The following is a 26,856-nucleotide window of genomic DNA, read 5'->3' on the forward strand; positions in this document are numbered from 1 at the left end:
AGTGCCGAATTGCCGAGGTCCTGAAGTTCAAAAATTACCGAATTTCCGAAGTGTCAAAGTGCCAAAGTTCCGAAGTTCCTTAGTGTTGAATTGCCGAAGTCCCGAATTTCAGAATGCCGAGCCGAACCGAACCGAATTTTTTTCCCATGCACATGCCTAATAACTGGGATATTGTACATTGTTACATACTAACAAAACATACCAGGTAACAATTTAGGTGATATTCTACTTGCATTTGTATCTACACCCCCCTTCTTTTTTCCTTATTTTTTATGTACATACATACACGGTCTGCACAATTGTGAAACCATTGCCCTTATTTGTTTTTTGAAACGACATGTGGTTGTAGAAATTTTATTGATCTAAGAAATAAAAATGAAGTTTTAAAAATGATCCATTTTGCAACTTTCCCATTAACTTTGGTCAAATACTCCAGTCCTTATATATATATATATATATATATATATATATATATATATATATATATATATATATATAAACATGATTAGCTACTTGCACCTCCCCCCCTCCGCAAAAAAAAAGGTAAACTTTGTGTATCTCCTTCTCCCCCCACCTATTTGTGTGCCTTTTCCCCCCAGCCCTCTGTGTGCCTCTCCTCCCACCCCCCAGTTGGGGTGCACTTAACTGATTGCTAAAGCCATGGTGTTATGACAGTAGTGTTTTTATCATTTGTGAATTAGAATCTTTTTGGTTTTATTTGGCTGGAAATAAAGCTACGTGTCTTGGAAACCATCTTCCTGCAGTTCCAACCATCCGGGAAACTGCTCCCCTTATTAACACATAGGTCAGGTGCCTTACCTTAATCTAGATAACGAGGATCTGCCGCACAGGATTTTGTTTATTCCTTTTTATATTTTCTCTTGTGTAAAGATAATTGACCCTAGGTACATGGCCTATATTTCCCATAGTCATTGCCGATGCAAGAGTTGTTGCTGCCAATATATATATTGCAGGAATTATCACACACTTATTGTATTAATAACAGTCTATTTAAAAAAACAAAAACAAATAAAATCCTGTTAAATTGCATGGTTCATAGTAAAATACTTTATAAATAAAAATGTAATATCTTGTCATCACGTTGACTCACGCACTTTAACCAAATCACCAGGAATTTACAGAAATGTCTTAACTAATGTGTAGATATTCCTAATGCAGATAATGTATATGCCCAGGTAACAGGTGTCACCTATCGGATCACCTTTTGCAGTAGAGCAAGTCCCTTTGTGAGAGCTAATGTACTGTCTGCTTGCATCATGCAGGATCACAGAGACAGCATAGCGTGACTGCATTCATTATAAGTGAAAATGTGTGAAAACTAATCTATTTTCTAATTAGAGGCAGAGAGAGGATGCAAGGGCTTAAAACACTGTACAGTAATAGTGTAATTGTGTTCTGCTCTAGATCCTATTAGCTGCTGCTTGGTTAGAGCTCCCACCTGTGTCCTCTTGCATAACAGTGCCACCTACAGCCCTTCCTGTTGTACACAGCATGCCAAGATTAACAACCCATTATCTACTATTATTCTTAGCATTTATATATCGCCACCATATTACGCAGCATTGTACAATTATAGAATGGGAATGTCTGACAGTAAGTAAATCAATCACATACAATATAATATGGACAGAGACAAAAGGTGAAGAAGGCCCTGCTCAAACCATCTTACATTCAATGAGATTGAGAGTAAACTGGATGAACAGGGAAGAGTTAGAAACAAGCAGTGAGTGAAAAGTGGTGATGGTGGGAAATGCATTGAATGAATACCTATCTAAAAGAGGACTTCTGTTGTTCTCCTACATAGAAGAAAACATTTATTAAGCAGTATGACTTACTTTCTCAATTGAGAATAAGTTTACGCCATTGGGGAAAGGCAGAAGGGAATATATTTCCTGGAAATACATTTGGATACTTGTATTGCCTTCCATAGCCAGCATTGTTGTGTCTGAGAATATATGGCAAAAATCACTGTGTGCAAAATGTGTGCAAACGTTGCAAATGTTGACTGTGCCCTTTTTGTACAATCTGCAGTGTTTAGTATCAGAACATTTTCTGAATAAAATGTATATTTTATGAAATGATGGGAACATTAGAAATAACACAGATTTTTAACTCCTTAAGGACCAAACTTCTGGAATAAAAGGGAATCCTGACATGTCACACATGTCATGTGTCCTTAAGGGGTTAAAGGACACTCTAAGCAACAAAATTGCACAGACTAATTGCTATCAAACCGTTATCAGTTTCTAAGACATTACATTGTTTACCACATGTCACACCAGTGGCCACTAGAGGCTCTTCCTTCTTAAGACTTTCAAAAATCAAAAGTCAGTACAGTTAACATACGGAGCTTCCCTATGCCCAATGAAAATCAGTAAATTGGACAAAAGTCACCATTATGACAGCACTGGACTTGGACTATAAAAATAAATAAAATCAAAAACAAGTAGGAATGCCATGAATATAAACACCAACATTCTCAATTAAAAACCAAATATATTTCATTATTTTTAATGTTAAAACAACCCTTTAAAACTGTTAAATGACAATAATATTGTAACAAAAGACTCCCGTAATGGTCATGAATTTGAAGAGATCTTTTATAGTGAGTGTATTGTTGAATTGCTCTGGTAATTGAATCCTACAAAGATATGTTGCTTATCGAGTTCCACCATGTATACATTTCATAAACCACTATTCACAACAAATACAATGACTGTATAGTTGCATCATATATATATATGTGTCATACGTATTTAAACTGCAGTAGTTTTGAAAGGCATTTTTCATTCTAATAACCAATGCGTACATGGCATACTAGTACTTGGATGGCCAGTGGGAAGGGTATATACCTGTAGTGTTTTTTCCCCAAGACATAACTGCAGTTTTGAGACTGTTTGTACCAAGAGATAGTGACAGGGGAATTGAATGTACTATATGGCCTGTTCACAAAACTTAGGGTGGTATTTTGCTTGGTGTAATCCTTTAAAGTATGTTCATGGCTGATAAACAGCATCACTATTATTATTATTATTATTATTGCCATTTATATAGCGCCAACAGATTCTGTAGCGCTTTACAATATTATGAGAGGGGATTTAACTATAAATAGGACAATTACAAATAAACTTACCGGAACAATAGGTTGAAGAGGACCCTGCTCAATCGAGCTTACATTCTATAGGAGGTGGGGTGTAAAACACATTAGGACAGGACTATGTCAAGGAAGCTTGCTCCCATAAAATTCTGTATAAGTAACATGTTCGTTCTTTATTAACCATTATGCAATTAGGGAAATAGTAGCCAATTAGATATTGGGTTAGTTTATACACAACACATGCTTTCATTGATCTCATATATACAGAAGTCTTGTTATTGAATCAATATATTCCCAGTGCTGGCTGGATCACACAGGTGCCAATACAATTAACATAGGTATTATTAAATGATATTATACAAAAATAATACCGGTATGTTTAAAAGCCACAATTTAAAGGCTAATAGCACACCAGTTTTCTGACTGAATAATATCAATATTGAATCAATTGGAGATTAAATCTTAGTATTCTGTTGTACAAGATTATAGTTGTGAGCTCCCTGCTCTAACACACTCTAGGTCAGGGGTGCCTAAAAGGTAGACCTCCGGATGTTTTAGCTCCCAATGAAGCTTTGTCATTCTAAATGCATTTTAAAGGCATGCAAAGCATTGTGGGAGTTGTAGTTCTACAACATCTGGGGATCTACCTATTGGGCACCCCTACTCTAGGTAAAGGATAACCCGGATTGTATCCAAGCTTTGTGTAAAGGTATATGATGTTTTCATTTATAACTGATAACCTGCACCCAGTGTTATATCAATGTGTCTTTATAATTGTCTCAGGACCCATTCACTGTGTGAGGACACATCCTCGGAACTGCAACGTGTGATTCATTTGGATCCTAGAGGCCTTACAGAGTCACGCAGGAGCTCGTTTACTGGGAGAGGAGCAATGGCCAGGTACCTGATATTTTTTATTCATTATTCATACAGCACTGTTTTTTAAACCAAGTATTGAGGATTATTAAAAGTGTAGGTTTTAAGGATATCCATTTTTTTTTTTTTAATTCTTTATTTTTGTGTGCAAGTGCATGACAGACATATTTAACGTGCCACAACAGCACACATACGCTTTTCATCATAGACAGTATCTTGGCACATGGAAGTTGCACATTTTTTATATTAGACATAAATGACTAGGATACGGAAAACATAAATGGTTGATACTTCATGCTTATCCAACTAACAATATACGGGGTAGGTGTAAGAGTTGTCAGATTATGCAGGCTTAATCCAGGGATTTATGACATGAGTATTTGTACGATTTGATACAGGAGTAGTTGAGAACACAGGCAAACCATATACAGTGTGATTGTTGGCTATGCCAAGGATATTACAATATAACAAGGTAGGTATATCTCAAACGTTGGTACATTTTTAAGCAGTAACTATCTTGTGACATGCTGGCTAGACATTGCTTAGGTAGGGCTACTGGAGTCGGGCATATCGCTGTCGGCTGACATAGGTCAGTGGGTGCAGTAGGCAGGACAGTCAATACCGTTGCGGTGCGGAGCCAGGGGTACTAGGTCTTAGGCGGCAAGGATGTAACTTAAGGCTGTGGCCTTCTGTGATGCGTAAAGTTGGGCTATGACTCAAAGATAATATGTTGGACCTGGAGACACTGCAGTCTAGCTCAATATACAGTGACAGGGATCTGCAGGCATTTGCAAGCATCTCAGGTACTCATCTGAGTGGCGGTTGAGCTTCTCCTCCCTGGCTGGGGCTATCGTCAGGTGCATCGCTTGTAGGCTTGATGTAGCATGGGGAGGGTGCCTGGTGAAGGCTCTGTGCGGTATACGCTCATGGCTCCCCTAGTTGCAGACCGAGGGTTCAGGAGCTCTTCCAGCCCCCCTCTCTCCCCGGCTGTGGTAAGAGGTGACATTGTCTCTGAATTTGCCCTGTGCCAGCCTGTCGTGCTCCTCCGCAATCAGTGCAGTCGTGTCGGCAGATCGCGCACGTGGCTTGCATGCGGCAGCCATCTTGAGGGGTGCTGCTTGGTGAGTGATCAGCTGCAGGGTGGTTGCTGTAGGCCCATAGTGGTGTGTTAGTGGCCACCTGTGTAGACCGGGATGACCCCCCCGGTCCAGAGGGGGGGGGAAGCCAGACGCCGGCCGGAGACCCGGGAGAGGGGCCGTCTCGTCCCGGCTCAAGCCCCTACACACTCCGGGCCCCTGTCGGGCCACTATTGGTTCCGGGCACGGTCTTAAAAGGTGTCCTCTCGTACCCCGTCAGTTGGGGATCAAGGTGGTCACCGTCGTGGTTTTCAGGTTAGATTTGGCCTGCAGTTAGTGCCGGTTTTCCGGCCCCGGAGCGGGAGCTCAGACATGGCACGTCTGATCCCTTCGGCGGTCAGGCCCCGCCCCCCAGGATATCCATTTTTAAAGGTTACTCCAAGCACCATGACCACTTCAGTGATATCAAGTGGTCATTGTGCCTGGAACCTGTATGTGAAGCATTTAACTTGAAACGCTGATCATGCATGGGTTAACCCTTTTACTGGTATAGGTGTAACTCCATCTCTGGCAGCGTCATATGGCTGTACTTAACCAGCTCAAGAATTCATGACTGGTTATTGTCAATCCTGTGCAAATTCCTATGCACAGAATTGCATCAATTGGCTGAGAGCAGTCAGCTGACACTCTCAGCCATTGAATGGCTGGTGGGATCGAGTTCTGCCTTCACCAGCTCTGCAGAAGCTGGATGTCGATGCTGGCCACCAGGAACCCAGGTAAGGGCACAAACTGTTGGAATAGTTGTTTCCCCCTTTGCTGTGAAACAGGCCAGGTCACACCTAGCATAGCAATCACTACAGTGAGCTTAAATTATTTTGGGTAATTTCCAAGAATTAGATCTTGATGAATTCAAAGAGTGTATCAGGAATCAAATATCAGGATTCTAGGGTCTCATTCATAAACTAAACAAAAATCATATTCACAATAACATAGTAAAAATGTATTACCATAAATTTGTGACATTGACCAAGTAGTCGAGTACTAAATGAGCTATGACTTAGAAGGAAATGAACAATTATTTAGTGATATTGTAACTGTTCTTTAGATATTGTTCTCTGCGGTTTAGCTTTTAGTTTGTTTTCAAATTAACCTGTGATGGCCAGCTAATGCCTAAAGTCCTGGGTCTGTACATACCTAGTACTCTGGGGTGGTCCCACTGCACCAAAGTTGGCACATGACCATTATTGATTAAAATTTGGAGGCTGGAACACTCCTTCTCACGACCCAAGAAACATTACCTGCTTACAAGCAACTTGGGATGTAGCCGTATTAACCCAGAAAGTGTACACAAGACACTTTGTTTAGAACGACTGGCTAATAGCACTTTTTTAAAGTACTTGAAGTGAAATAGTTTACCTGAATCCCCCAGCATTCTCTGCGATGCTGAACGCTCATGCACCGGCACCACTGTGTTTTATGGGCAGCCAGGTTCAGGTCTGAATTCGCCAGACAGAATTTGGGTCTTATTGGAGAATGTGCCGGACCGAATTTGGCACACAAATATGACTTTGACAAGTATGCTAATAAGAATTTCTACCATCCATGAATCATAAGGAATTCACTTTTGACATGGACCAACATAAATTAAACTCCTTCTGTATACTTACATCTCCCACTCCTTGTTGCCCTATTTTGGTCCTGGTAGCCAAATAGCAATTTCCTTGTATCTCCTGTTCCTGGTTTCTGATTTTGTTTGTGTACTTGTTTCTCCTGATCTCTGGTATCTTTTGACCTTGGTTTGTTATAACATTTATTTGTATCTCTCCTGTCCTTTACCTCAGCATTCTAGCTAACTCTTCTACTGTCAGTCCGGCCTCTCTAAAGACTAGTATCCGGTTTGTCTATTTATTGCGTTATAGCCTGTACATTTAGCCTGCACTCTGATCCTGACAGGTCAGGGAACAGGTCAGAATCCAGAGAGACAATAGTTCATGTAAGGTACAAAGAGGCAATCCAGTATCAGGATCAAATCCAGGGGTCAGAATCCAGAGTAGTATGAATGCAGTGATGTAAAGTGCAGTTAAAACTATGCTAGGAGCACAGAAAGACTAAGCAACCTGCTTAGTCAATTCTGGGATTTTAGAAGTGGCAACTGATAGGTCATCATCCCTCCCCATCTGGTCTTCCTGTGCTGCCCCTTAAATTGTATATTGCTTTAGATTGGCTGTCATGGCGAACATCACCAGGCAGCCAATGCGAGCATGAGAACTAGCTGCACCCCCATGCAAGGGGCAAGGTCATGTTGGAGTATGCCCTAGACTTAGGGAGGTGCATGCCACGAAGGACTGAATGGTCCCCAGAGGGGTCAGCATTTGCATCCCAGGTTCTTACAGTTAAATTGGGGCTCCCACAAATTTGTGGCGGCCACTGTGAGACCTGGGAGAAGGTATGTGAAAAGGCCTGACAAAGTGATTATTTGTTTTATTTGTTTACTCCAATGGGTCCTTAGATACAAGGATGAGGCCAAGTCTATGGAGACAAAGACACTCACCTTATTCAGTAGCAACAAGGCACATATTTACACAGGATAGCTTATTAGGTTTGGGGTTTATGCCGGATTCCTTTTAAGGATGATTACATAGACAATAGGAAATATGAACAGCACATGACAACATCATCTGGGGTACAGTTACAAATATTTCTTATATTTTTTTAGGTTGACAAGATTTCTAATTTCAATGCGAACCTGGGCAGTGCGACACCTAACCCAAGAGGACCAGCGACCAGATTCATTTCTGGAGCGTTTCAGAGGACCAGAACTAAAGGAAGTTACTAGCAGAAACAGCAACACTCAGCCACTACAGGAACATCATGAAAGACTAGAAAGAATTAACAGGTATATTAATTAATTAATTGATAATAGTTGCTAAAAGCCAAGTAGCACCTGGTTACTTACCGTCTGTTGTTATTTGAGTATGAATTTCAACTACAACATCTAGATTTAAAAATAAAAGTTAATAACTGCAAATTCTCAGTACATCCGACATTAAACTTATGTTGTATATTTTTTAACTGTATTTAACTAAATCAGATCTATCTATAACTATGATGTTTGTAGTTTTCAATAAATACATTCAATTTGGCAAGTAAAGTATATGTAAACACTAAGTGCAACATGCTCAGATGTTCTCAAACGAATCTCACATATGAGAGCCTTCTACGGTATTCTATGAAATTCCTATGGCAATTAATTTGGAAAATATGTCTTTTTCTTGATATACATTCAGTTTGCAAAATATATAAAGCTTAATGGTGGTCAGTATCAGTGGATGAAGATGTGAGTAACATTCAAATGTTAAATATAAGTGATGATCATGGAAACCTTTATTTCCAAATCACAAACCTCAACTGGCTATTGGTATTAAAGGGACACTATAGTCACCAGGACAACTACAGCTTAATGTAGTTGTTCTGGTGAGTATAATAGCTACCTTCAGGCTTTTTCATTTAAACACTGCCTTTTCAGAGACAAGGCAGTGTTTAAATTTCCCCTAGGGACGCCTCCAAGTGGTCACTCCTCAGATGGCCACTGGAGGGTCTTCCTGGCTCAGAGCTGCACAGTAAGCGACCCTGCCGTTCCCACGTTCTGCATGGAGATGCTGAATTTTTCTCACAGAGATGCATTGATTCAATGCATCTCTATGAGGAGGTCCTGATTGGCCAAAACAGCATTTGGCCCCGTCCCTGTGCTGATTTTAGCCAATCCAATGGGAAAGCATTGATTCAATGCATCTCTATGAGGAGGTCCTGATTGCCCAAAATAGCATTTGGCCCCGCCCCTGTGCCGATTTTAGCCAATCCTATGGGAAAGCATTGGATTGGTTAAAAATCGGCTATTTTGATTATGTCACAAAGGGGGCGGAGCCAGCGCCAACAGACCCACGCGTGAATGGAAATAAGGTGAGTTTTGAACTTTTATAGGGGAGCCAAGGGGGGGCAAGCCACCTATATGGTGGGTTTAGCACTTTAGGGTCAGGAATACATGTTTGTGTTCCTGACCATATAGTGATCCTTTAATAATGCTTACTTAAAAAAACACTATAGCTTTAGGAACACAAATATGTAGTACATATTTGTACATGTGTAGGTGCCCCCCAAGGTAGGATATACTTACCTTATATCACATGGCGTGCTGGTCTCAATCCAAAGCTCCACTTCTGTGGCTGGAATCATCAAGATTGATGAGCTCAGCCAATCCAATGTTTCCCCATAGAGAGATGGCACATGCATGGCAAAATTTCATGCTACGCCGATCAAATAGTATCAGACCATCTGATTGAATAGCCAAGTTTAACTCGACTATTGGGCCGGGAGCACCTCTAGTGGCAGGAAGACAGCCACTGTAGGCATGTTAACCCTGTATTGTAACCATTACATTACATCCTGCAAAATGGCAATGTTTTCAGTTGCATGATAAAAAAAAGACAGGAACATGGCATCCATCATTGAGAACATTAAGATCAAGTTGTCTGGGTGCAGATAGGGTCCCTTTAACAACTACTTTTTTTACCGGGAAACATGAAAATGAGCACTTCTTTGTTACCAGGATTACTTCTTCAGCTGCATATAAAAGAACAGAACAATTTTAACAACAAATGCTTTAGGGAGCACTCACTGTGGAGTTCATTTACTCAACATTGAACTGTTGTGTGTTGAAAAATAAATTGCGAAATATAGGTAAAAACATGCAGATTTGAACACATTCTTCAAATCATTTCTAGTCAGTGAAACAAAGCAGAAGACCTAAAGGACACTTGAATTAAATTAGTAATTTGTTCTTCTCACATTCAGATTTCTCACTCTAGATGATTGCTGGGTATAGCTCAGGCCTTCATACACAAGGAATGAGAAGTGGAAAATTATCCTTTACCAATAAAGTTCTGTGAATAATTGTGTATGGAACCTTTAAAATGTAAATAGGAAACAGTGCAGCCATGACAGATAAATCAAGTTGACTCTGGGAAGTAGTTGTCTCGCATGTTATTTATTCCAAAATGCCGGGTATTTTACTGTGATGGTGAAAATTAAACATGTGCATGGTGGGAAAATTGGTTTCGTCTGAATCTGTGACAAAATAAAAATAGTTTGGGGCAATTTGGTTTGTCCAGGTGGACACATTTTTTCCATGCAGTCATATTAGGAACAAGTTCATGCAAACCAAAATCTTTCATAGAGCAAGTAAAAAAGTAACCAATATGGCGAAAAAAGGAGGAATTATAGATTTTTTTTAACTGCCTTTTTTCCCTCTATTGGTCACTTCTCACTTGATCTGTGAATAAAAGTAGAATTTAGTGACTGTCCCATAATCATCTATAATTCTTTTTTTTGGTGCTGCAGATGGAACTCTGAAACAAATGAAATGATTATCCACTGCCTGTTTTGTTCGTTTTGTGATTGTCCAAATGGCTATTGGAATTCGAGGAATGAATCTCGGATTGATTGCAAATTGCAATTTAAAACCAAATGCACTGAATATTCTAAATGAAATTCCTTTGCTGACAGATTCATGTTCATGTGGTCTTCTGCTACCTCAGTCCCTAACATATGATACTTCTAATAAGTTTTAATAACTGGACTGAAAAAAGTCTGGAAAATCCCATTTTTAAAAACATATTTTTTTTTTTTGATGCATAGATACAAACAGGCTTGTCGTCAGGGCCAGACTGGGAAGAAAATTTGTCCAGGGCATTTTTTAGTTACAGTGGCCCACTTAAAAGGGGGCGGGCCATATAGGGTGTGTTTTGTCATCACCAATGACAAGCACGCTCCATCACAAAGTGAGCATGTTGGTTCAACGCTCTTTCGGGGCAGACCATGCATGAGAAAAAGACACTGTATTTGTTCTGCACAGTGCAAGCAAATTTAATAACATGCTTGCACTGTGTTTGCTTGAAATTTGTCTCTGGTGTCTCCATAGATGGGATACCAGGAGACAAAAAATGCCAGGAAAGAGTATTGTGCAGTATGTGTGCGAGGGTGCTGTGTGTGTGCGCGAGGGTGCTGTGTGTGTGTGAGGGGGCTGTGTGTGTGTGAGGGGTGTAGTGTATGTGCAAGAGGGGTGCAGTGTGTGTGTGTGATGGTGCTGTGTGGGTAAGGGCGCTGTGTGTGTGTGAGGGGTGCAGTGTTCGGGTGCTGTGTGAGAGTGATGGGTGCTGTGTTTGCATGAGGGTGCTATGTGCATATGAGGGTGCGGTGAGTGTCAGGGGTGCAGTGTGTGTGTATGAGTGAGGGTGCTGTTAGTGTCATGGGTGCAGTGTGTGTGAGTGAGGGTGCTGTTAGTGTCATGGGTGCAGTGTGTGTGAGTGAGGGTGCTGTGAGTGTCAGGGGTGCAGTGTGTGTGTGTGTGTATGTGTGTGTGTGAGGGTGCTGCGAGTGTCAGGGGTGCAATGTGTGTGTGAGTGAGGGTACAGTGTGTGAGTCATTATATCCCCCCTCCCTTCCTACCTTCATCCTGGGAGGGGGGATCATGCTGCTGCCATCCCTGGTGGTGCTAGTGGTCAGTGAACTTTAGCCTGTGGGGCTAGAGTTCACTCTCGCAAGTCCTAGAGCATTGCCATGGCAACACTCAGAGTCTCGCGAGAGGAACCCGGCAGGGCTGCAAGATAGAGCTCCTCCGGGTTCCTCTCCTGTCTCCCTCCCTCTCTCCCCTGCCAGCGGCCGCAATAAACTACATGTGGGCCGATGAGGGAGATCTTTGAACTCCCCACCAGCCCATCATGGAATGCAGTAGGGCCAGCGCTCGGATAGTGCCGGCCCTGCATAGACCGGCAGGGGAGATCCTGTGATCTCCCCTGTCGGCCTCGCCCCATGGCCACCGCGGCCCACCGGGCATTTGCTCAGTGTGCCCAATGGCCAGTCCGGGCCTGCTTGTTGTGACAGAATTGTTAAACCATATATGACTTTGAAGGTGATCAGCTTATGTCTGAGAGTACTGCACTCTTTTTTCAAAAATAAAATAAAGTTACAACAAGCAAAATAAACAATCTGTCAAAAGACATGAGTATAAGGTATATAGTGGGACGCAATGACAGTTGTATGCTAAGCACGAAAAATAGAGATAGTAGGCATGCTTATTGAACATTAATAAGCTACTTGTCAGAACAAAATGAGGCCCCTTCTGTGGTTTAGTGGTGAACCAGTGCTCAGTGGATTATGTAGAAACAAGAATAAAAAAAAAAGAAAAGTAGGAAAAATTAACAGGCGCTCTCCGGTGTGAGAGATATGATCAGCAAGCCTCAAAACAGCCTACACCCTCCAACGGTAAGCCCCTTCCCCATTTTAGTCACATAAATAGGCTAGTGCTCAGTCCCGGAGGGCTCTGCTACAATGCCCAGTTGAGGTGGTGTATTAGGCCCACTTGTAGGAAACAGGATCCCCCCAATGTTCCAGACACGAGAAAAAGTCCCCTTTATATCCACCAAGGACCTAGGCTCAAGGGTGGGTTTGGTGCAGTTTCTTCCCTCCGGTAGTGCGTTGGGTTCAGCCGCCATTTTCGGGTCTTCTCAAGTATTGGAGCCACCGACTCCTCTTGAGTTGCAGTCGGTAACCTCTGGATCAAGTCGTTGCTGGGGGTGTATGTGGTTGTGCAGCTTTCTCCAGAAATTGGTAAAGATCTTGTGGAGCTTAGTGAGTATGTCAGCTGGCTCGCAGCGATGATCTGGGAGAAATGTGGAGTCTGCCATTAGAGTTATTTACCGGTACCAGATATCACTGGTTCAGAGCTGTGGTGTTGTGCAGGTATGGCAATAGGGCCTCCAAGAGGTAAACTATGATCACCCTCACTGGTCCAGAGAGGGAGAAATGGGGCCACAGATAAATTCAGCGTGGATCCAGGCTTTTGCAGACTTGGAAAGCGGCCTTTCCTCCTGTCCAACAGAATAGCTGGGCCTCACTTTTTCTCCAGCATTTACTGTGCCAGTCTCAGTTTTTAGCTGCTCCCGACTTGATCATTCAAGTCAGGACTCGGGTAAGTTTCCACTGGGAACAACATTTAAATGCTGGCTGGCGGTAAATTAAGTAAGATTGGCGACTACATGTGGAGCTCATGTAGAACACGTCTAGCCGCCATTAAGGTCAGACCCCGCCCCCCCAAAAATCCCTCTTATGTTGGTTCCTCAACATAAGGATAGAATAAAGCTTGATATGTGGTGATATGAAACTAGAAAGCTCGTAGTGCTGCAAGCCTCCCAGCTGTTCAGCTTTCGATGGAACAGTCCGTAATTTTTTTAGGGTCCTGTTTCAACATCTAGATTTTAGTTTTCTGGTGTCCTGCATCCAGGGAGATCAGGGAATCAGGCAACTGACCCAATGGAGCACAGTGCAAGTGCATCTTTAGACACACTTTCACGGTCCAGTGAGTGCTAGAACAATGTAGAGAATACCGTAGCAGTGTTCTCTGCATGGTCATGTATGTTGGGGGCTGTACAGTAGGCTATCTGTAAGCCTGGCTTAACACCAGGTTGAATTGCCTCTAAAGTGGGCAGGCCTGTCTATTATGGACATGGCCAATGACACAAGTTCTCGACACCCTTTGCAGGTCTGCTGTAACATTATTATGTTTTCAAAACTGAAAAAGTGATATTCTGTTACTTTATGTTATGCAAAGTAAAGACAGTGCCAGAGAAAGTTTAGCAAACACTATACTCAAATGGAAACAGAACTATTCTATTCTATATGGTATGCATCTTCATTTCAAATTAATATTGTTTAAATGTAGGGAAAATGGATTAAGATGTGACACAGTGTAAAAAAAATATGGCTTATACATTGTTCTTGTTAAATTGCTAACACATGTACAAAAAGAATATAAAAAAACACTTTTGTAGTGCTGTTTTAGATCTTTGTTCTTTATCACTATGCAGTCTCATTGTGGTTAAAATTTTGAAGATAGACAACATCCTCAAAGAACATGGTAGCATTACACAATTCATGCATGAACCTCCACACCTGGATTGGTTTATTCCTGGTTAATCTCTCAAAATGTTAATTTGCTATGTCTATCATGTAGTTTTATTGAAAGCTGTGGTCCATCAACAATCAGGTGAAGTCCGAAATGCACAAAAAGTGTAAGATTGTGGTCCAGGTTTCCCGGTGTGGTGGTCCCCTGCATTGACCTCCAGTCTATTTTTATTTTTAAATGACGATACAAAGGTACTGCAGTTTTAATTATCTTGGAAAGTGATGATGTGTTTGGGGTTCCATGTGTGGGTCTGACCGATGTATACTTTTGGATAGCTAAATAGAGGTGGAACCTCACACCATCAGCTCCCCTCTATAATTAGACTGTTGTGTTTATGTATATATGTTATATTTAAACTGTCTGTACTTTACAAGAGGACTCATGCTGCTTATATCTAATAGTCTTGTGAGGTCTAAGATGACCTTTGGAAAGAAGTGTTGTAAGAACAAACAGTCCCTATATTTAATCAATTACGTTAATGACAGACCATATTAGAAAACTAAACATGAAAAGAACATGTAATCAGAATTAAGGTCAGAATTGTATTATAGGAAAAAATATAAAAAGTTTCAAGATTCTTCATATAGGTCTGAGCAGCAATTTACCGAATATGGTGCCCCCAAGATAATAACTTACCTTAAATAATAGTGCGCTGTTATACAGGATGTAAGGTTAATAATGTTCTGACATTATTAATTCACTTAGTGTTAAGTTTACAAATGATAAAAAATTTTTTTTTGCATTTTATACTGTTTATATTTGATTTTGAAGGCTTTTTTTTTGTGCTCAGTCTTTGTGTTTTCTTTTTATTGAGAGTTTTGTCTTGTGCTTCATTTCTTTGTTTCTTTTTGATTTCACTCACAAGCCATTGGGTCTTTGCCAGTTATAATGTCAACAACAGCAACAACACAGAAGAGTAAGTCAGTCCTCATTATTCCCATAGGATGACTCAAGATCCCTAAACCCTACTTGTGAAGTTTGGTTAATGATGTATCTTGATAGTTTTAAATGAATGTTAGTTTAGATAGTCAAGTATATTTCCTAAAGATAGATTGTAACACCCTCTGACCCTTCTATCATTCTCTTTAGTGTTAATTAGCTCCCATCCATCTGTTATTTCAAAAATTGTGTTTGTGTGAGAATTGTGACCATTATTGCATATTATCGAAAAGACATCATTTTTGCCGACTCTAGAATAAAACACATTATTATTATTATTATTATTATTATTATATGTACCTTTTGCAAAGAAAAACAAATGTTTTACTGAAATAATTCCATTAGTTTTCAAGTACATAAAATGCACAATATTACTCATAAATGCTTTAACTTACCGTAAGTTCCAGATATAAAAGAAAAAGAAAGAAAGGCTCAGTCCCGGGGTACGAGTTGTGGAATGGCACAATCAGACCCACGAGTGGGTCCGAAACGTTGACGCTGCACAATTAGATTTTTGTATTAATGTATTATAGTTCCACTGTGGAGCACCGAGGCTATATTATATAATTGCTAGAGAGGGTGGAAATGAAATCTGCGATATAAAGCCTAGACTGATCAGTTATACAATTTATACAATGTGCAATAAGGTAAGAGACGTTTTTGTATGTGTATATACACACACACACACACACACACACAAACAGCTCTTAGCTTATTGCACATTGTATTAATTGTATAACTGATCAGTCTAGGCTTTATATCGCAGATTTCATTTCCACCCTCTCTAGCAATTATATTGTGATATCAGTAGGGATGAAGCAGTGCCCCTTCCCGGATACAAATCCTATTGATGCTCACGAGTGACATTTTGCTCCAATTATGCCAGTTTTCAGTAAGCATGTATTAGTTCAAAGCTGACCAGCAATTAAACTCTTAAATGCTTCTTGAAAGCTGACTTAATTCTTGCAGATTGCTTCTCTGAGTCAATGATATGCGTTCAGCGTTGCAAGGGATGCAGTGAAGCATATCTACAGGTTCTGCAGAGAGAAAAATGGAGAATTCAACAGCTACACAGACGTACAGCACCAGGGATGCCAAGCAGGGGTAAGTGTTTGAGCTAAACACTTATTTCCTATTCACAAGTCTTCCATGCGTGAAAGGATAGAAAACCAACTAAATGCTTTTAATATCACGACTCATTATTTGCTTCCGTTCATCTCAAATAGGTTTTCACTCACAGACACAGATCAGCGGCAGTTACACTCTAGAGCGGTACCTGTTTTTTTATTATAATGCATTTTAACTCAATGTGTTATGCATTTTTATATTACATTACACTTTTGGGTTAGGGTTAGGGTTAGTGTTAAGGTAGTGTGGGTGCTAATGGTTTGGGAAGGGGTTAATGCTTAGTGGTAGTGTGGTGTGCCTGAGATTAGCAGGAGTTACAGTTTTGGACGGCAACCATTTCAGCTACTACAATTAAAATGGCAGCAGGTGCTGCTCGGGAGTCCAACTCCCACTAATCTCAGGTAAACTGACTGTGATGTGTGCATAATCACTGGTTCATTACAGAGGAATTATTGCATGCATAACATCCCCATCCATACCGTACTTTATTAGAGAACATGATCACGTAATATAGATCAATAACAAATACAACAAACATATACTATAGCTAATCTCCATAAATCAATGAAAAAGACTTGTCAAACATCAGGTGCAAACAATTTTTCAAAATAATGGTCACACATTCCACAGCTTAGACTTGTGGAAATTCCTCCTCTACCCCTCCTTCCAATAAAGGACGATTTCCTGTTAATATACTGTATTGGGCAGCACAAAGAAAGAAGAAAAACCAGCGAATGACACCAACAAACCAAAACAAGAGGACAAAAAAGATGATAAAAAGGAAAATGAGTAAGTCTTCCGAGATATCGCTGTAGATTCCACTCTTCATTCGCATTATTATTGAAACAAAATGGCATAAATCCTAATTTGTGATATTCTTCCCTAACATAAAGTGACCTTGCAAGTTCTTTTAGAAAAAGTTGGTTCTGATGCATTAGCCACACACTTCCATTCTGCCCTACACATATAGTTTGCCCTTGGCTTGAGACAATAAGGGATTTTGCAAGACCATGTCTGTCAAAAAAAACGAGAGAACACTTCGATCATGTACAAATACAATCAGGAACATTTTTAAATGACCTGAACTGTAGACCATAATCTTTTGTATATAAATCATTTTGACAGTTTGGGGATACTTCTCAGACTGGCACAGGTAGATGATTCCAAGGTCCGAATAATTCTCGTGTTGGCACTTATTGCTTTTATCATTGCCCCATTTTTATAGGTGACTTACAGGCTTGATTTCTACTTATATCCCTGCAAAACTGAAAGTCACAACATTGCTTGGCTAAAGGAGTACAGGTGAGGTTAATAACTGCCTAAAATAGGGAATACAACAAATATTCCAATTAAATATATATTCTAATATGAAATAGCATTTACCCCAAAACCCGATAGGTATTTCTGTGACACACAGTGATAAAGCAAACTATGATCTATAGAATGACTATATCTCACTATATATATACTAAATAATTATTCTAGCAGAGTATATCCATATAAAAAATCTAAAAAAAAAAAGAAGACAGAATGTTTTAATGCAAAAGGAAAAAGTACACCATGTAAATCTCTTAAATAATGAATCCCCAGCCATATATTGCTCTGACCATGTGTTGTTCTCCAGGATATGCACTTGTGCCACATAGTTTATGATGTCAATCTATGCTGTAACTGTACTATTTATATGATTTAAACAAATCTGCACTAACTGTATATTAATATACTCGGAAAAATGAGATGATGACTAAAACCAGATTATTAACAATATCATATAATTTATATTTGGATAGTACAGTGTTAAAAAAAAAACAAAAAACACACCAATTAAATGAGTATATATGAGATTCATCATGAAATATGCAGTTTGAATTATACTTGTGATTATGAGACTTAAAGTGAAATTCAGTTTCTTTTTAGTATTACATTTATTTTTCCCTGTAAAGTAATTACATTTCTTCCAAAGGAGCTTATTATAATATATGTAAATTGATGACAGATCTACATTTTCAAAAAACTTTTTTACTCTCCATCTGCTTAAGGCATTCGTCATAAATTCGCCAACCAGCTGTAATGCTTAAAAAAAAATGGAGTTTTGTATGCAGACACATTACATATGAAACTCAATTAAACAGTACCATAATCGTATGCTAATGGTTATAATTCTTCAGGAAGATATTTTTTGACAGGGCAGTTAAAGTTTTTGTATGTAAAGTGGGGTAATAAGTGGAGGGGCCTGAGTGAATTGTTGCCAGTATTAAATTAATTAAGTCTGCTGAATATTTTGCATTGAGATCTTTTTGTAAATGGCACTTCATTTGTCATGTGAGCGTCATAATAAGGGTCTAGTAATGTATGCTGTTAATGACATAAAATGTTCCAATCGCCAATTGAACGGATGTCACTTTGCTCCTATTGGTTTTATTGTAGTTTATTTGAATGGGCTTTTAAAGTAGTTATAGTAGTTATTAATAGTTGTTATTGTTTGCAGATGACACAAAACTCTGTAAAGTAATACAATGTGAGCAAGATATTACTTTGCTGCAGAGGTATTTAGATAGACTGGGAGATTGGTCACTCAAATGGCAGTTGAAATTTAATGTAGAAAAATGCAAAGCTATGCACTTTGCTGTAAAGATTGCACAAGCAACGTATTCCCTTAATGGAAGCGAATTAGGGATAGCAACACACGAAAAGGACTTGGGAATTGTTATAGAAAACAAATTATTCAACAATGTGCAATGTCAATCAGCAGTGGCAAAGGCCAGTAAGGTATTGTCATGCATGAAAAGGGGCATTAGTTCTTGGGATGAGAATATCATTTTGCCTCTTTATACCTTTCTGGTAAGACCACAGCTTGAATATGCTGTGCAATTTTGGGCACCTGTTCTAAAGAAGGATATTATGGCACTAGAAAAAGTGCAGAGGCAGGTTACAAAATAAATAAAAGGAACGGAACATTTTAGCTATGAAGAAAGATTAACAAATTTAAACCTCTTTAGTTTAGAAAAAAACGTTGCCTCAGAGGGGATATAATAAAATTATACAAATATATCCAGGGCCAATACAAACCACTGTGTGGAAATCTATTCACAAACAGGACTATACATTGGGCATGAGGTCATGGGTTTAGACTGGAAGAAAGAAGATTTAGTCTAAGGTAAAGGAAAGGTTATTTTTACCGCAAAAACTCTCTGAATTCTCTGCCTGAAGAAGTGGTTTTATCAGAGTCCATACAGATGTTTAAACAGCAACTAGATGCATACTTGCAAAAACAGAATATTCAATTGTATAGTTTTTTTTTGTTTTTTTTTAACTGTAGGGTAATAGCGTCTTGATCCAAGGATACATCTGACTGCCATTCTGGGGTCAAGAGGGAATTTATTTCCTAGTTTGTTGCAAAATTGGAAGCGCTTCAAAACTGTTTTTTTTTTTTTTTTTTTTGCCTTCTTTTGAATTAACAGCAAAAAAGAGATGTTAGCAAGGCTGAACTTGATAGACACATGTCTCCTTTCAGCCTATGTAACTATGTCAGCACTGCAGGGTGCCACAACATTTCAAAGATAGGTTAATGTAAGCCGTATTGTATGGCTTAGATCCTTTATTTCACGTTTAAATGGAGCTGTGAAAATTGCAGCTTCTAAATGCTGACCAATGGAGCTACAGAGAGGTGAAACTACAGCACCATTATATAATAGTAAATCACTGTTGAGTACAACAGAGTAAAACTGTGCTCTAAAATCAAAAGTGGTTCAGCGGTGTATCCTCTAATCCTTCTAGACACTGAAGGTGCTGTGGGCATTAACTCAGAACACCCTAATCCCAATGTTTTCCATATAATCTAACCTGGTTACCCCCTAACCTAAACTATGCTTTAATTGGAACTCTAAGTATCCCTGAACCCATACAATAATAACAAGGTTACGAAAGGCATTGAACCAACACTATGCCCAGCATTTGGAAGGTGCTCTTTTTAGTGCATCAATTTGCAGGATACGTCCGAATATGTTATTAGGATGTTTCCTGTAGTGCAGACATGTCAAACTCGCGGGCCGCGGCGAGGGAGCACTGAGTGTAAGCTCTCTCTGCTCAGCTCCCCACAGTGATTTGTAGTGAAATCTCATATGAAGCTTCTAATGGAAACATTATGGAATGTAAACACACCCTGGTAAAGTATTGTAGGGTTTATTCTTTATAAGCTTAAACATGTTAAAATGAAAGTCGGAAGTGATTAGAAGATGCTACATACAAAGGTGCCAATGATTTAATTGGCATTGTTATTTTACAGTGGGGGATCACTGATCTTCAGTTTGAAGGCCAAATCACTCATATTATTTCTTCAGTTTGTAATTTACATGTAACATTACAATGGCTAAAAATGTATTTCAAGTTATATCATTTCACTGCAATATTATAATTAATGGTTATTATGTTCATGTTTGTACACAATGAAGGTAAACAGCTTGAACGTGTTGTTCTTTTACTCAAATTCACCAGTTTAAAAAAAAACAAGGCCTCGAAATTTCCCAACATAGCCAAACAAAACTTTAGCCAAACACCAATATAAGTTATTCATGAAATGTTGAAAGAATAGGTAACAGGATAAACAACAGAGAAACAGAACTTTGTGTCAGTAGACCTCTCCAATCACCCTTAAAGAGACACTGTAGTCACTACAACCATTTCAAGTAATTGAATTGGTTATAGTGCCTGGAGTCCCCTGGCACTGTCCCTCCATTCAGTGTTAAACCATGTTTGAGCAGTTTAACACTAAATAATGGTCCCTGGCTGTACAGGAATGCCGTCACTGAGTGCTATACCCTTCCTCGAGCGCCAATTGGTGCAAGTGGATTTTGCGCCCTTTCTCCCGATTGGCTTCTGCGTGGCTTAAGCGCTAAATTTGAATCACCGGTCAAAACCAATTGATTCTATAGAACTATTTTAGGGTATGCACAGAGCATGAAGCCCAGACTTTGTTCGACAATTTCTCTGGCTCTGTACATATCCGATCGTTCCGCTATTTGCAGGGATCCTAGCTGGGACCAGGAGCTATTCGGGGATGTATGGCCCTTCCTAGTTGTGCCCAGCCCTAGAGTGATTATAGCTGTGAGCCAGTGATTCTAGTCGCTTACAGAAGGGCAATTGTGGTATCACTCAAACACTAGCCAGGACTTAGTGAAGGGTTAAAAAAAGAACTGTTTATGTCAGGCAAAATACACTGTATTTATGCACAGACCTCCACAGGGGGTCTCCATTTACAGCAATATAAAATATAAGCCCACCCCGACATCACTGTGTCTTAGAGATAATGGTATCTCCCGGACACAGGAAGCCAAACACACAAAAAAAACATAAATACACACAATACAGTAACGCACCTCCACATGCCATACATTCCAGAATAGCTCCTGGTCCCAGCTAGGATCCCTGCAAATAGCGGAATGATCGAATGTACGAAACCCGAGAACTCGTTGAAAAAAGTCTGGGCTTGAGGCTCTGTACCTACCCGAAAATAGTTCCATAGAATCACTTCGTTTCAACCGATTATTCAAATTTAGCGCCTAAACCATGCAGCGGCCAATAGGGAGAAAGGGCATGAAACCCACTTGTACTAATCAGCGCTCGGGGAGGGGATGTCACTCAGTGACAGTGTTCCGTCACACGGGCCACCCACAGTCCAACCCCTTCTTGGTGTGGCCAAGGCAGAGAATACATACTTTCTTGTTGTCATACCCATTTATACCGATAGGCTTAAAGCAGTCAGCTTACACTCTTAGCCAACCACAGCTGCTCATTCTAACTTTTCCTCATTAGCCAAAGCATCACAGAGAGGATGGGCTGCTGGGAACTCTTGTTTAGCATTAAAACATAAAAACATCAAAAACTGTTTAACCCCTTAAGGACCAAACATCTGGAATAAAATGGAATTATGACATGTCACACATGTCATGTGTCCTTAAGGGGTTAATGCTGAATGAAATTACAGTACCAGGAAACTCCAAACACTATAACCAGTTTAATAAGATGAAGCAGACACATTGCCTACAGTGTCCCTTTAATCACATGTCCCCCAGCTTTCATACCTTGACCAATTCAATTTGGGTTACAATCAACAGTAACTCTCCTTCACCATGCATGACAGAATGACTAGTTACAACACTTCGTGCACACTACAATTACATTTGCAAATCGAGAAAGGGTACTTTCCTAGCCTCACTAAGTACTTGGCCCAGTCTTACTGATTACTGGCATGTAGCAAACGCCCATGTAAAATCTTAATAGTAAACAACAAACACAATATTACCTGTACATATGCGTTGTATATAATTTCATAATGTGCAATTTCTCTTCAACAGAAAGAAGAAAGAAATTTTTGTAATTGATCCAGCAAGCAATTTCTACTATAGATGGCTTTCAATCATCTCTTTACCGGTGCTTTACAATTGGTGTTTATTAGTATGTAGGTATGTGTATATACATATATTTGACTGTGGTCAATGTCTAAGTCTTCTAAATATAATGTTAAATACTAAATCTTTTTGTCCCTAGAGCTTGTTTTGATGAGCTCCAGAAGACTAATACCACATTGTGGCTGGTCTTGGATTACAGCGCAGATCTCATTTATGTTCTTGATACAATGGTGCGATTCAGGACAGGTGAGTTACATTCAATTCTATAAACGTAATGTAACTCATAAAACCAGGCTTGTGTCTCCCACGTTGGAATTAGTGTAGAACCCACCGATATTGGGGTACTGTGATGTAGTGGTTGACTTAACACAATATGGCCATATGATGGAATTGAACCCCATTTTTGCTTGCTGAGATAGATAATTTTAAGTGGCCTTGTAAAATTTAAAAAAAAAAGCACCATTCCTGTGAAATGCAGGTTTTGGATGTTCCGACAATTCATTTTTGTCTTTACTTTGCAGTAATTGTGTGCTTAAGGACTGTAGTGTATATATGTGTATAGGCAATGTAGTGTGTGTAGGGGCTGTAGAGAGTGTGTGTTTAGAGAATGTAGTGTGTGTTTGCGTACAGAGAATCTAGTGTGTTTATTGGATCCAGAGTATGTGAAGGTCGCAGTGTATGCATAAAAAAAAAAAAAAAAAAATATGCACCAGGCGTCCGTGACCCAAGAATCGACCCTGGGGAGTGTCCCTTAAAAATAATTTAATAAAATGTACACTAACCCAGATTTACTAGCTCTTGTAACATTATTGAATTATTTTATACTTATAAACAACAATCTTTGTGTTTGGTACCTTCAACTCCTTAAACCACCCATGGTGATAATAACAATCATGATTACAATATAAATGCCCAGTTTAGGTGCTACATTTCCGTTATGATACATACAGAGATACAACAGAGAACTCAAGTATTTTGGGACAAAGGTCCAACATAAATTCATTTAAATCTCCAGTTTAAAAAAGATATCTGTTTAAATCTGAAAATAAGTGTCAGTTATTTTGAAGTTAATGTCATTATTTTAGTATCTGATTGACTGTGTTTAATTTCCTAGGTTTTCTCGAGCAGGGCTTGCTGGTGAAAGATGCCAAGAAGCTTAAAGAACATTATTCAAAAACACTACAATTTAAGCTTGATGTATTGTCTTTGTTACCAACAGATTTGGCATACTTAAAAGTAGGGCCTAACTACCCAGAGTTACGTTTTAACCGCCTCCTGAGATTTGCCAGAATGTTTGAATTCTTTGATCGTACAGAGACCAGAACAAATTATCCAAATTTTTTTCGTATTGGAAATCTTGTTCTTTATATTCTCATTATCATACATTGGAATGCCTGTATATATTTTGCAATATCGAAAGCCATTGGGTTTGGAACAGACACATGGGTATATCCAAATATTTCCCATCCAGAATATGGGCGCCTTGCAAGGAAATATATCTACAGTCTTTACTGGTCAACCTTAACTCTCACAACCATTGGAGAAACTCCACCACCAGTCAAAGATATAGAGTTTCTCTTTGTTGTTTTTGACTTTCTTATTGGTGTGCTTATTTTTGCTACCATTGTGGGTAATGTTGGGTCCATGATATCAAATATGAATGCATCTCGGGCAGAGTTCCAGGCCAAGATAGATTCTATAAAACAATACATGCAATTTCGTAAAGTTACCAAGGACTTGGAGGCAAGGGTTATAAAATGGTTTGATTATCTCTGGACAAACAAGAAAACAATGGATGAGAAAGAAGTACTAAAGAGTTTACCAGACAAATTGAAGGCTGAAATTGCAATCAATGTTCATTTAGATACTTTGAAGAAGGTACGGATCTTCCAAGACTGTGAGGCAGGACTTCTCGTGGAACTAGTACTTAAGCTGAGACCTCAGGTCTTCAGTCCAGGAGATTATATATGTAGAAAAGGAGACATTGGACGTGAAATGTACATTATTAAAGAGGGCAAGCTAGCTGTTGTGGCAGATGATGGTGTGACGCAGTTTGTAGTCCTCAGTGACGGAAGTTATTTTGGAGAAATCAGCATATTAAACATCAAGGGAAGTAAATCAGGTAACAGAAGGACAGCTAACATCCGAAGCATTGGGTACTCAGACCTCTTTTGTCTTTCAAAGGATGATTTGATGGAGGCCCTCACTGAATACCCAGATGCTAAAAGTGTATTAGAAGAAAAAGGGCGTCAAATTCTCATGAAAGATGGTTTGATAGATGAAGAAGCAGCAAGAGCAAGTGCTGACCCAAAAGACGTGGAGGAAAAAGTTGAAAGGCTAGAATCTTCTTTTGATAGTCTACAGACCCGATTTGCTAGATTATTGGCAGAATACAACTCAACTCAGTTGAAACTCAAACAAAGGATTACCAAGGTAGAGAGAAGAATACAGAAATATGGGAGTGCATATATTTCAGAAGGACCAGACAGTGCTGGAGAAACAGACAAAGCTGAAGACAATGAAAATGATTAAAAAACATGAACATACAGATGCAGTTGCACTTAGCCTAACTATAAAGCCAGATCTACTGTTTATTTTTATGTGTTAAGTAAACAAAACCGAAGTAATCATTTCAAGTTCCTTATAAAAAAAAAAAAAATGAATACCTTTACCAGAAGGTTGGATACATAGGGGGATAATTATTGCACTTCTGTGATCTGAAAAGTGGTACAATATCCCAAAAGTGGGGCCTTTACTATGGAAGCCAGTGGAATCAGCAGACATATTTCATTGGTCATTACTTCACTTTCAGATGACAACACTTTGACGTATATCATCAGCACGGTTTATCCACTAATCAGTGAATTGTAGTGGATTGAAATGATTGCTTATAACTGGGGAAATCCAGTTCCTCTTTAGTCCTAGCTTGCCTATTTTAAACTAAATTATGCAAATTATTTACAGTTCACAGGTAAGTACTGTTTAGTGAGTACACACCTAACTATTGTTATATCTACCGTTTCAGATACAGATTTTTAGACATGTGACAATTGAAGACCATGAATTTTATATATCTTTACTTACGGACTGTTATACCTAGCACCCGTTTTTAAGGAAGTAATATGTCAACTGTACAGGGAAACAAAAACTTTGTTTTGCTTTGGATACATTTGACTTTTTCAATATATTTTTATATTCACAAGATTTACGAATTAATAATATTTTTAAGAAACCTAATAATGTAATAATAAAGTGGTTTATGTTTATATGCCATTGTAGTGGCAAAAAAACTGTTGCTCGTAACTGGATTACATATTCCTCATTCAAATTGCACCTGCTTGTGACATATTCACATTACTAAAATGTGTTTTGTATTAATATTACTGTAGAGAAAAATAATGAAGATTACTAGTATACACAGTTTATTAACATGACCTGCTGCAAATTACATTACAAAGTCAACGTTTCCATTTTCAGACTTTGCATTGGTGAACTCTGCTAGCTCAAAACAGAAATAATGGATACACTTAAAGGAACACTCTAGTATTAGGAATACAGAACTGCATTTCTAACACTATAGTGTCCCTCTGCCTCTGCAACCCCCTAACCCCTCCGAATGAATGCTTTCCTATGGGGATTTTCAAGACACTGAAGGTCCAGTGTTGTTTTACAGATTAAACTCCATGTGAATCGAGGAAGCGCCTATAGTAGCTTCTCTAAAACTGTAATGTTTTACATTGCACGGTTAACTCCATAACGCCTTTACGGTGTTCCATGCCGTCCCCATATTAAGGGGCTTTAAAGCCCTTGCTGCGGCCTGGAACGCCCTAATGGCTTTCAACTCCAGGACGTCTGCAAAACTCACCACTGCCGATATCTGCTTCTCGGGGACTGCCCCTTGGCAAATCAGGCCCCCGCGGGCCATGTGATCCACCATGTTTTCAGGAACTCATAATTTTGTCATATCTACCCATTGTATAGCACTACGGAACTTGCTGTCTCTTTATTAGTAACAAAATAATAATCTTCATAAAAATGCATTAAAAAGGTTTCCCTGCAGTATGTATCATGCATATTCTGCCCGATTCTTCATTGCCTAATTACCTAATCTAATACACCTTCTTCTGAATTCTACATACTACAAGGCAAATCTCTTCATGAGAAAAAGTAAACACGTCACATAAATACATTTCTTAAAACACCACATCGCTCCTGAAGGTTCGCACTGTCACTAATGTAATATCCAGGTAAATCATAAATAGTACATCCTTATTTAAAAAAAATATATATAAC

At 39.2% G+C, this 26,856-nt stretch overlaps 1 protein-coding gene across 1 annotated transcript in view; it reads left to right on the forward strand.

Moving 5' to 3' along the window:
• CNGA3 (cyclic nucleotide gated channel subunit alpha 3) overlaps positions 1 to 25,721 on the forward strand; it is a 60,258-nt gene extending 34,537 nt beyond the window's left edge. The window contains exons 3-9 of the mRNA XM_063459148.1: positions 3,902 to 4,018; positions 7,787 to 7,966; positions 14,955 to 15,005; positions 16,865 to 16,945; positions 22,510 to 22,617; positions 22,703 to 22,809; positions 23,678 to 25,721. Of these exons, the coding sequence (XP_063315218.1) occupies positions 3,902 to 4,018; positions 7,787 to 7,966; positions 14,955 to 15,005; positions 16,865 to 16,945; positions 22,510 to 22,617; positions 22,703 to 22,809; positions 23,678 to 25,095 (2,062 nt within the window). The 3' untranslated portion in view covers positions 25,096 to 25,721. The remainder of the gene's footprint in view (positions 1 to 3,901; positions 4,019 to 7,786; positions 7,967 to 14,954; positions 15,006 to 16,864; positions 16,946 to 22,509; positions 22,618 to 22,702; positions 22,810 to 23,677) is intronic.
• The last annotated feature ends 1,135 nt before the right edge of the window (positions 25,722 to 26,856 follow it).

The sequence above is a fragment of the Pelobates fuscus genome, chromosome 1 (assembly GCF_036172605.1).
Source record: "Pelobates fuscus isolate aPelFus1 chromosome 1, aPelFus1.pri, whole genome shotgun sequence".
Taxonomy (NCBI): domain Eukaryota; kingdom Metazoa; phylum Chordata; class Amphibia; order Anura; family Pelobatidae; genus Pelobates; species Pelobates fuscus.